Source organism: Salvia splendens, chromosome 8 (assembly GCF_004379255.2).
Source record: "Salvia splendens isolate huo1 chromosome 8, SspV2, whole genome shotgun sequence".
In the NCBI taxonomy this organism is placed as follows: domain Eukaryota; kingdom Viridiplantae; phylum Streptophyta; class Magnoliopsida; order Lamiales; family Lamiaceae; genus Salvia; species Salvia splendens.
This window is the reverse complement of record NC_056039.1, coordinates 31,105,472-31,117,359: the sequence shown is the minus strand read 5'-3', so window position 1 is coordinate 31,117,359 and position 11,888 is coordinate 31,105,472. Positions and strand designations below refer to the sequence as shown.

The 11,888-nt window shown below is 34.3% G+C and overlaps 2 protein-coding genes across 3 annotated transcripts; both read right to left on the bottom strand.

Moving 5' to 3' along the window:
- Positions 1–703: 703 nt before the first annotated feature.
- LOC121743184 lies at positions 704–4,636 on the bottom strand. 2 transcript variants are annotated; one of them, XM_042136414.1, is made up of 4 exons: positions 4,493–4,636; positions 2,185–3,255; positions 1,266–2,093; positions 704–1,181 (listed from the first exon to the last, which is right to left on the bottom strand). In XM_042136414.1, the coding sequence occupies exons 2-4, from the start codon at positions 3,238–3,240 to the stop codon at positions 1,137–1,139; spliced, it is 1,929 nt and encodes a 642-aa protein (XP_041992348.1). In that variant the 5' UTR covers positions 3,241–3,255; positions 4,493–4,636; the 3' UTR covers positions 704–1,136. The 2 variants fall into 2 exon arrangements, with proteins under 2 accessions (XP_041992348.1, XP_041992347.1); XM_042136413.1 differs by lacking the exon at positions 4,493–4,636 and adding an exon at positions 4,317–4,451.
- A 3,591-nt stretch (positions 4,637–8,227) lies between these two features.
- Positions 8,228–8,761, bottom strand: LOC121744204 (abscisic acid receptor PYL12-like). The gene has a single exon (XM_042137678.1). The coding sequence runs from the start codon at positions 8,753–8,755 to the stop codon at positions 8,228–8,230; it is 528 nt and encodes a 175-aa protein (XP_041993612.1). The 5' UTR covers positions 8,756–8,761.
- Between the last annotated feature and the right edge of the window lie 3,127 nt (positions 8,762–11,888).

The following is an 11,888-nucleotide window of genomic DNA, read 5'->3' as shown; positions in this document are numbered from 1 at the left end:
GGGACCTCATCATCGTTAATAAATGAGAAATTATGTTTGACAGCCTATTTTCATGTCCTAATTAGTTAGTCGTGATCTCGTCGCCATGTATTTATGTGCCATTAAGACATGGCATTAACCTTAGGCCCAAATATTATGGGCCTCTGAAACTTCATACCTCAAATTATAGGAATAAGCCCATTGACATCAGTCCCAAATAAATGTAGTATTACTCAACTGAAATTGGGCCAAGTGCCAATAATATGTTCTCTACTTTATAGTGAAATCAAATTGTGTTGTGTTATAATTGGGAATTTATCGAATTGAATTTGAATTTTTTTTCTGTCAACTTAATTAATTGATAGTATAAATTATATTCTAATCCTCAATTATATTTTTGGGGAGTATATTAAAATATAATAAAAAAATTTAATTGAATATATGATTTATTCATATACATTACTGTTTGTAATTTATGTACTCTATATATTGAGTTTTGTGTACGAGTGCATGCCTAGCTTGTGTTTGGAAGATATCCAATTTTACAACTATTTGGATTTTGGAATCCAAATATTTGTTTTAGCCAAAGAATTTGAACTGAATTTGGAGGATTTGCAATTGAAATTCAATTCCAAAACCAAATTCATGTACCAAGCGATGTTTTTTGAATTGAAGATTCAAATTCCTAAATCCAAATCTCAATTTTATGAAAACAAAAACACTCTTAGATTCAAAACTGTGAAGTTATCGATGCTTGTTGGAAAAGAGAGAGTATAATTTTACAAGTGATGATCGATTCATTTGGCAACGACATACACTATAAAAGGACAAGCTGAACCTCCTTGTTCAGACATAACAAGAAAATGAACTTTCTGAAACTGCACGAAGAAAGAGCTCGACAAACAATACACCGTGTATTATATATACACGTCGAGCATATGATGATCAGAAATCACATGCTTCATCCTAACCTCACCACCATATCAAAAGGAGAGGGTGTGAAAAAAAACTATAATCACTTCCCTTCAAAGCTCATCAACTCGTATTGTATTTTCTCGAAAAATTGGGGAAGGCGTAAAATTAGTATAGCTGGAAGGTCTGCCAAATCTGACACTTTCCAAAGAATAGAACCACGGCAGCATTGGCCATATGGTGTCCTACGACTTCATAGGCCGCGGGTACGAAGCACGATGCACGAGCTCCTGCAAGAACGCAAACGCCAGTGAGAAAAGATGACACAAAACAGTGATGGTCAAGTATAGGTGTCAAGAGTCAAGTGTCCACACCTCTGAGTAGCGGACATGATCATGTCGCGAGTTAGAAGTCTTTACAATAGTCTCCCATTTGGTGCTAGTGGCTGAGGTCTTCTGCCTCTGCAGCTTCTTGGGGTGAAGAGGGCTGCCTCGACGTGAGTTAGCAAACGGATTCATGGAAGGCAGAGTACGCCAAAGCCAAGATTCAGATGGAGATTTTGGTAGTGGCGGAGGTAAAGATTTCATAGGAGGATCCATCTCTTGCGTTCCATTGTCCGGCTCTAGTTTCTCTTCTTCCTTCACTACGAATTTAGCTTCACAGGGAGCTTCGTTTCTCGATTGTTGATTATGGCTTTGCATCGGTTTAAAATCTTCCATTGCATCAGCAGCATAGTTATGTGAAAATGCAGAAGGTATGGATTTAGGAGTTAGTGTTTTGGCTTCCTTCAATGTGTTGGCCTTGGAGGCATCAAGAACTTGAGATTTTGTGGTGGGAAGTTCTTTCTTCTTCACGTAATCTACGTACACTGTTTTCTCCACAGGATCGGCTGCAGGGGCTGCGCTTATCTGATTCCCAGACACGTCTTGAAGGGCCTTGAACATCTTGCGCGATGAAGCAATCTTAGCATTGAAAGCCTCGGTCTCTTTAGGGACGCCGAGAAACCCTGCTCCTTCGCGAAATGGAGACTTTGGGGATTCGTTACGATATGGAGAAATGTTTCCACTTCGCTGGCGCCCCATTGGAGACACTCCTGCTGATCTGTGTGAGTCAAACTGATTGCTAAACTTGTCGATTCCTGGCAGATCCCGAGATAGCAATCCCGAATGAAATTTCTTCTTTTGTACCACATGGCAAGCATTCTGCAGGGATTCAAGAGATCATCAACAAAATTGCAAATAATTTCATCTATATAGTTGAAAATGAAATAGGCTAGTTTTGAGAGATGATCACCTTGTCAAGTGGTCCACTATGTGCATTTCTTGTGAATCTTTTCACATCACGCGTTGTAGGGGAAGGATCCCGGCTTTTGGGTTTCAACTTCAATGCAGGCAGAGGATTCAGAAGGCACAATGAATTCTTGACACAAAAACGAGGGAGGATCCCCCAAGCTTTCCCAGACTTTTTACTAGGAGGAGCAACCGACTCCTGATCCTCATCTTCGCTTTCCACATTATTGATATACTGAGTGTAATATGGCAATGCATCCGAACTGTATTGTCTGAGTGAAGGCTTCATCTCCCTAGAAACCGGCCTCTGTGGCTTCTCCGCAACTGGAACCGCTTTCTTCACAGCGTATTCAGGTGTTTCCAGAACAGCAGCCTTGGCTGCAGGCAGGAACCTATTCATCATGAAGTCTCGAGTTTGAGTGTCGACAGAGAACGTTCCGGATGGCTTCACGCCTGAACTCAAGTAGCCACTTATCCCACTCACACTGTAGTTGAAGGACCATGACTCTGTCATTGAGTGTGTGTCGAGTGCATCCGAATATGTGTCATCTCCACTCTCTGAATCCGAATCATCTTTACAGTTCAAACTATCATTCAATCTCTCCAAAAGACTAGCATGATCAGTGAAGGAAAATGCTTCAGCATTCGACCTGTAAGTGTTATGATCGTTCGTTCTGTCACCAGAAAAGTATCTCAAGGGACCAGATAACCGGCCAGGAGGAATCTTTGGGATTTCGCCCGAACTGCGCCTTATTGCGTCTGATACCCTTGCTGGAGGAAGACGTGGTGTGTTTGACTCCTCCGGGGTATGTGCATGGCTCTCGACTTCACCTTTAGGCCTTCCCGGGATTTGCTCCCAGTGAAATGGAACGGATGCTGGTTTGGTCATCGTCACCTCCTCACTGTCCCAGTTGGATTTCGTAGGTTGAAGAGATTGCTGCCGGGAGGGCAGTGGCCTCTCGACCACCTTCCGTTTAGCTAGATCAGAAGATTTTGAAGGTGAAGAATATCTCCTTGCAGACATAAGTGGTGCATTGAAATCTAGTTGCCTTTTTTCCATTCTGTATTTATCAATCTACCAAAAAAAGGACTAAATTAGTAAAGTGCAGCACTTTATATACACAAGAATGGAAATTCAGAGGAAAAAATTTTGAACTACCGATCATCTGTATAATCATGTATATATACACAAGAAAGAATAAACATTTTTTTTCAATTTTTAAGATGCTGCAGTTCTATGTATAAAGTGAGGGAGTGAAGAAAAAAAACAACAAAATAATAAAAAGTCATCATTATAAGGGATTTCTTCAGAGTCTTCAGTTCAAAGGAAGAAATTTCAACAAACTGAAAAGGTTTTCTAATTTCTTTTGAAATCTAATCAGCAACAGTGTTGATGAGGAATCATTGACGAGTGCACCAAACCTTTGAATTTTTACGGCAAAGAGAACTGACCACTGAAAAAGCACCCACCTTTACTTATCAACCAACTTACATTTCTAATTTAAATTGGCGCCTCTCATCAATGTTCTGTTATCAGTCATCTTTTATTTGATTATTTCCCTTTTTCAAATATAAAGAGTCCATTTCCTGAATTTCCAGTAATTAGTTAATTGGCAGCCAAAGATTAAGGCAATCGGCCAAAACGGGACAAAATCTGAAAGCTTAAATCTTGTTCTGTATTTTGAGTGATTAGTTGCATTCATAAAGTACTAATGTTGGAAAGAAATCTCAATCAAAAACAAGAATTATGGCAAGAATCAAGGAAGGATTAATGAGAATCAAATCAAGAGGATAGTTACTAGAATTAGAATATGTTTTCAATGTATAGCTAGAATTGGAGTTTATATAAAAAGGCTGTGTAATATAATAATCAAAGAAAAAAAAATCATAATCTTAGCTAAAAAGGAAGAAAATCTATTCAGTTATCCAAATTTTAACCGTTTTATTAACAACACAAAAATCTGGGAAAAATTAAGCAAAATCCAATTGTGGACAAAAATGCACATTCCCAAAAAGAAATCAAAAGCAAATAGAGAAGTGCTACTTCAATAACTTCTTCACCCCTCCACCCCCCCCCCCCCCCCCCCCACCACCACACACACACACACAAAAGAAAAGAAAATGAAAGAAACCTACAAAATCATCAGTCAAGAATGGATATTTACTAAAACCCACAACACAGAAATTCGTCATAAGCCTAGAACTCAAGATGGGAGTCACATTACAAGAAGAAGAAACAATAAGACATAGCTAAAAGAATCCATGAAAAAAACAAGGCAAAAAACAAAAAAATCTGGCATTTCCTTTGGTACCTGGGGAAGACAGAAGAAGCCCACAAATTTTTCTATTTCTTGGATTTGGAGTTTCTTCCCGCGAATGGTGGCAAAAGAAAAAGGTAAAATAGGGAGAGAGAGAGAGAGAGAGAGAGAGAGTTGTGCTTTTCAAGATTAATGAGGAGTATTTAGTAGGCAGGAGTAGCGCTGATTACTCACAGGCTGAAATGCATGTGGAAGGATGGTACAACGTGGTGGGCCTAAATTTTTTATTTTTTTAGGACTAATAAAAAAGGAGGAGGGCCAATAGCATTATTTTATCATTAGCTAGGTCTTTGGTTTTGTCGGAGAGACTTATGTCACGGACTCGGACATACCGTTGGATTACAGCGACAGTTATAAAAACCTAACCGTCATTATTTCCCGCGCCCATTTTTGTTTAATTTAGCAATGTTTACTTTTTTTGGGCTGGGCCGGTGGGCCCTACTCAAACTCATTGCTATTCACACAATCACACCACACAAAAAAAAAGCTACTATCGGCTAATTGAGGAGGAATATTATTTTTATTTATTTTTGTCGCACTTATTTAAATATTTGCCGTGAAGTTAGGGAGAAGAATAGCTTTAATTACGCTAATTGAATCCTCCTGCTGCTATTTTCTACTCACTTTTGCCTAAAAAATACTTCCAAATATGCGGCTGCCATGGCTAGAATTTCACCTAATCTAATCAAAATAGTTAAATAGGTATCGTTCCTGATTTGCCGTTCGTTTATGAAGTCAATTACGGCCAATTTCTTAATACGAATGAACATACCATTGTGCATTATCTTTAATATATTATCAATATTTTGTCATTATTTACCTTAATGAAGATTCATGATACATCCTTTCTATTTACAAATATAATTATATGATTATAAATTCACAAACTAATGTTCCCTATATTTTTTTCCTCTTTTATATCCTACTATTTCGCATTAAAATTTGTGTTATTCACCAATAGAACGGTGTTTTATGGATGAAGAGAATAAAAGAAAGCAACTTTGTTAAATTTGACATGTCGTCAACACTACAACAAAAAAACCATTAAAAATATTTTTAATGCAATTAATCTACTCCTATGAACTAATTAGTTTTACAAAGTGTGGGATCGATTAATAATTGATAATAATCTACTCCTATGAATTAAGTTTTAAAAAGTGGTATTAGTGAGACAGATTCGTAATTAGATTAGCGTGTTCGGTCGAACCAATTTTGAGATTTCTAGATTTGGGCATCCGTAAAATAACTTGGACGACTTTATTGTCTGCCATTAATTGTTGAAGATATCAATTCAATCAACTTATTAATTATCTTGTTGAGAAAATATGAGAGGGGCCACTTTCGGTTCGATGCATGTTAAGCTATGGGCATTGATTTTTTCAATTATGTTTTGTAAGAAGAAGACGATCGACACAAATATGTCAGACTGATTGAGTCTTCATAAATCCCAGGAATTTCCTAATTGCTAATCACAGATTTTTATATTGTTGCTTTTCTTCTAATATTAAATTAGAGTGATATTTATAGGCCTAGATTGCCATAAAAAAATAATGGTAGTATATTTTTTTGTTAAAATTGTGACAGTAGAAATAAATAGTACTACTAGTATGAGTTTATATTTTCATATGGATATTTATATTCAATATATTTATCGATCTAACACTACAATTAACACCTACTCAGCATTTTGATTAATTTGAGACATGTCACGTAATAACAGAAAATAATGCTATTTTTTCCTACTACGGAGTAGTTTTTAAGCTAGGGACCGGAATTTGATACTTATGTTTTGGACTTCTGTGATGTAAAAAATGAGCATCATGGAGTATTATTATCTAATCCCCAATGTTTTCCCTCAACATTTTTGAGAAATTAAGGAGTAATTCCTAGTACGTAAAAAATGCTGACAAAATCTCTGGTGTATGAGAAATGGAGTAAAATAAAAGATACACAGGAAAATTAAATTATTAGAAGACAACGCATGACGATGATAAGTCAAATCAAACTTGCTACTTAGGAGTTCAATTCGATCCCTTAATTGAAGACACCACTTCATTTGACTAACTCTGAGTTATACTGTTGGACTGGAGAGATGTGATCGGTTGCTAAATTTTTAAAATTTATAATTCTGATAATTAATCAATGCAGTGTATTAAAAATGTCAACACAAATTTGTGTTGATTAGTTAGCACAACACAAATTTATGTTGACATTTTTAATACACTGCATTGATTAGTTAGCAGAGTTAACAACTTAAAATAATTATAAACGGATCACACCATACCATCCCTAGATTTCGGTGACTAACTAATTTCCCCCAAATTATGGTAATTCATTTTTATACAACCAAATCGGGTGTTACTTTATTATAAAACGATGTCCCATTGAAATACACAAATTTGAAAATGACATGCACATGCAAATTTCGTGGTAGAAGAGCCGAGAAATCACTATCTGTGAATGGCATGACTGTTTTGGTTTTGGATAAAATACTGCAGATTATATTAAATCGGTCATGTATAATGAATTAACTGAAAATGCGTTATTGCTTATTACGGATCGAGTTTATGCTCGGATGTAATAATTTTCTTTTGCGTTAATATAGTATTGTTTACCATTACCATATGACAATAGTACCTTATTTGTTTGGTTTGGGTCTATTTGAAAATTTGGAAAATTTTATTTCTCTAAATGTGGTCGATAGGAAAGATGGGGAGAAAATTACATTTCATCAGCCCATCTCCGTTGAGGCATAGTGGCAAAAAATAAATTCTTAACGATGATCAAACTAAATGGGCTTTCATGGGCCTCAATCGTTCAATAGCCCAAACCAATATGAGCTGGGTCGTGAATGACGAACTTAATTTTCTACACAACAATAACCAAAATCCTAATGCTCTTGTCTTAGTTTCTACCAATTGTAGAATATTTGTAACCAAGTACGACGATATCTTTTCATTGAAGTGTTTTAATAATCAAAAGGTAGTGATTTGTGAAAGCTATAGAAAGTGTAAAATTGTACTACTATATACATTTTACGTCACTATATTACATATATATAGTTTTGAATGTATAATTTTAAAATTGTCCACGTGGATGCATGCGTTGTTTGTTGGAGTTTGAATGTTAAAACCACGTGTTTAATACATAGCGGCACGTGGCAATTCCATGATTAGGTAAGCAGACGAATATGAGGATCTCGCCATAACTAATTAATCCGAGGAAAAAAAATCTTTACACGAAGCGTTCCTATTAAGCGCAAATAGGCTGCTGCGACTTCATAGTCATCTATTCTACCGATTTCCTTTACGAACTTCAAATTGATCGCATTTTATTTTCATTTTTCCTTTGTTTATCGCTTCCTTAACTTTTCCTTCTGCACAAGATAACGATGAATATCTGGATTGGAAGGCAATATTGTACTACTAGTAGCAATATTTGGATGGGAAGACAACTATATATGAAGTGTAAAATGAATTTGACAATGTGTGAATATTAAAAGCTATACTACATTTAACATAATTTATTAAAATATCTTAGCTAGGCGTTATTTTCCAAAATCCCAGGTAATCGGTGACCGACAACTACGTACACTGTCTAAATATTACGAAACTCTACGCAAAATGTGACTAATAATTAAACTAATAACTCAAATTGAAAAATGTAATGAAACCTTAATTAAAATTGTATATATATATTTACATAGCAATAAGCAATTAGTAATCCCAGTCAAGCTAATTTCTCACTAAGATATGCCAAATAGCGAAGATGGCAGCCTAAAACGGTATCGGCAAAAATCCGGGTCTCCTCCTCCGTATTTCCCTCCGGCACATCCACCACGTAACTCTCGATAACCACCGCTCCGCTGCCGCCGTCCTCCGCCTCATGCACGGTGGTTGTGGACTGATAATTCTCCAGCCGCTGATCTCCTTCAATCACGGTGTAGATCATCACGTGATTCTCCTCATCGAGCCGATCCAGCCGCTCTCGGCTCATCCTCCCCGGCATGCCGGAGACCAGCGCCACCTCCCTCACGCTCCCCACGCCTCCGCCGCCCAGGATGGTGCACTTCTTCACGAGCTTCTTGTAGGCGTGGGGCTGGTCGAAACGACGTAGTATTGACCAAACGAGAGGAAGTGGGGCGCCTACCCTTTGCACCGCTAAAGAAGTGCATTGATTTGGCTTCGGATTGTGACTGTGGTGAAGAGAGATCATTTTCTCTGTTGCGGAATTGCCTCGATATTCATCATTTCGCATTTTTAGTCTTTTTTCCCCCTAAATTTCTTACCTTGGTAACATACTTATATATATATATATATATATTGCGTTACGCTAATATTTAATATGAGTGCGCTGAATTTTGGATTTATGTGCAAGTGGGCACAAATTTCACCTCAACTAGTTTCTGAGGACTTTGATATTTGTCATGTAGTGGGGGGCAGGGGCTCATTTTGGGCACAAATTTTTATGAAAGAACAATGGTTTTGAAATACTAGTAGTAGTAGTACTACATTGTAATATTGGCTCTGTTTGTAATTATATACAAATGTATTTTTACATAAATGCAAACTCAATTTTGATTCTTCCATATAAAATAGTACTAGTACATATAAGCAATTCCGTTTGGAGTTGTATCCAACTAAGCTCATGGTTTTGCACACATTTTTTATACGTTCAAATTTTATCTTTATGTGACATTTTTGTTTATCTAACGATATAATTAATGAAGCTTTAATCCAATTAACCGATTTGTTAATTAGAACTGACAATTATGTCGTCATGTCGTGCTCATATATACGACACAATATTAAAGATGAATGAATTTTAATAAGTTTATAAGTGTAGTATTGTGAAAATATTACACTATAGTTATAGAAAATGAAGACCTCCAAATTAATATTATAAAATATACTATTAGATACTCCATATAATAAAATTACTTGGTAAATTAATTATTTCACGCAGACAGATAACTACTAATTCGACACACGACATAGTAATAGCCAAACCATAATTTTCGTATCGAGTTAAGATTGTCACTCTCGATATTGATAGTATAATGTTAGTTTGAATTATTAATATTATTTATTGTATATAATCTAATGGTCTATGATCTGAATGTTCAACTATAAACTATTTACAAGTAATTACTCAATGACTTTTAATTTGATTCGATGACTCAACATCGGCAACTCAAAACTAGCTAGCTAGTTTAAATGTATAAATGAGTTATATGTCCACATAAACTCTATATTTGATAGATGAAATGAAACTGAAATAAGAGAGAGAGATAACATATTCCCAAAATGCCCTTATTACTTCCACCCAATCAAATTTCAAACTAGCTTGACCAAAAGTGTGTTGAAATCTTGTTTATTATGGCCATCGGTCAAATGAAATTATTAATATTAATTGTGTTTTGGCTTTCATCCACATGCAAACCACCTGAGATTAATGTTGATATTTAATTTATTGTTTGCAGAATAAACTTCTTGTTGTTTTATAGGAGGAGTACTACAAGTGAAATAGTAAAACAAAATGAAGTTTTAATGTGCTCTAATCTCGATGTGAATTGTGAAGTGGACATCGTCTGCAATTTTTCTTCATCTGCTACTAAATGCTCAGACCACTAACTTTGTGAAATTGTCGATATTGGTCTTATTCGGTGTGCAGTGATTTTCAATATTGAACACCTTTGATCATTTTTAAGTGCATTGAAGCAGTTGATGCAAAAGAATTGTATTGAGTTAAAGCAGTTTATGTGTATATATCAATAACTTTGTTAATCGTTAGGTAATCTCTCTGTTTCAGTTGATGCAAAAATATGTAGTTTTACTCTCAAAAGCTAATGTTTTAAACTCATTTACTAATCTACCCCTCTGTAATGATTTGATTAAGCTTTAGTGTTAATTGGTAATCAAAATAAATATGAGCATATTATATGCTCACGAATCACGACTCCCAACCATCAAAGGAAATTATACTTTTAAACCAAAAGCAAGTTTTATTTACACGAATTGCCGATTATATGATTTGAATAATAATATCATGATATTATGGTATTATCTGCATTGTATTTATCGAATCAATAAGTTGGACAATATTAGTCGGAAAGAAACTGAATCTCAGCACGAATATCGAAATGCATTTTCATACAGATTCTTTTATTTCACACAGATGGTTCATTATATATATATATTAAAAAAAATAGCTTCATCCTTCAGTGTTGTCAAATGTCTATAATTGCTGAGCCATATTTTTTATGCTAGAAGCCAAAATGACTGTCAATAGATGTGAAGTATTTTTGGTGTCAACATCACCAAAAATAGTTGCAACATAAGCACTAATAATAAGCAATTGAAATTAGTGAGATATATACGTTGACAACATCAATATCAAAATAACTAAGGAATAGTTTTTGTAGAATAACCAAAGTATAGTTTGAAACGAAATATACTACTAAAATTATATCATAAAGCTAAAAAAATATTTTTATTTTTAGATTATAAAGAGCATTTCAATAAGATCATAGATTAAAAATATTTATATAATTATGTATAAATAAATATTGATATCTGTGAAATTTTTAATATACTCAATAAATTTACGATGTATACCATTTAAAATTGAGATGCCAAGTTATAAGTTATAACCATGCACAACTATATGATATAATATGGGCTATATGGCCGAGTATATAATATAACAATAAACATAATTTAAATTGTTGGGGACCAAAAACCCCAGGCCCAACTATAATAAATTGTTTTTATTTTTTTTTAAAATAAACCATGTAAACTTTAAATGTTAAATTTGACTTCAGTAAATACTATTAATAAATTTAGTTTAATAGTATAATTATACCCTCAATTAATTCAGAGGAATAATGAGGTAAAAATAGAGAATGCTTGTGATAAATGAGTTGTAAAAACTATAAATGTTAATTAATTTTAAATTTTAAATAAATCACCTACAAATCATATTTCAATAATTTAGAAAAATATTTAAATTTTAAGTAAATATTAACATATTTAAGTTTTTTTTATTGAATATTGTATAATTATTTTGAATTAAGCTCAAAATAATATGAAAAATTATTCACATCATTTTTTCATTATCGCTATAGAATAACATAACTAAGAACAAAATTAATTTATGCTTTAAAAATGTTATGTACATGTGCAATTAATATATATTATCGTTATTTTAAAATTAATACTATCTTTATGTATATGTAGAATTTATATGCCATTAATCCAACTTATAAAAGTGCATACTTTCATTATTTCACGACTATACTACAAGTTGTTTGCTATAGACAAGCTCAAATAATGCTATGCTCCAATTAATTGTCTGTCAAGCCTTTATCGTGGGGTGTTTGATTTTATTG

What these genes read in the sequence shown, in the direction of transcription:
- LOC121743184 (XM_042136413.1), bottom strand. Translation starts at nt 4,373, where the DNA reads ATGACGAATTTCTGTGTTGTGGGTTTTAGTAAATATCCATTCTTGACT. An exon ending in ATAGTGGACCACTTGACAAG is followed by an intron (nt 2,094 to 2,184) that starts GTGATCATCTCT and finishes GAATCCCTGCAG; the next exon opens with AATGCTTGCCATGTGGTACA. An exon ending in ATCATGTCCGCTACTCAGAG is followed by an intron (nt 1,182 to 1,265) that starts GTGTGGACACTT and finishes GCGTTCTTGCAG; the next exon opens with GAGCTCGTGCATCGTGCTTC.
- LOC121744204 (XM_042137678.1), bottom strand. Translation starts at nt 8,755, where the DNA reads ATGCGAAATGATGAATATCGAGGCAATTCCGCAACAGAGAAAATGATC.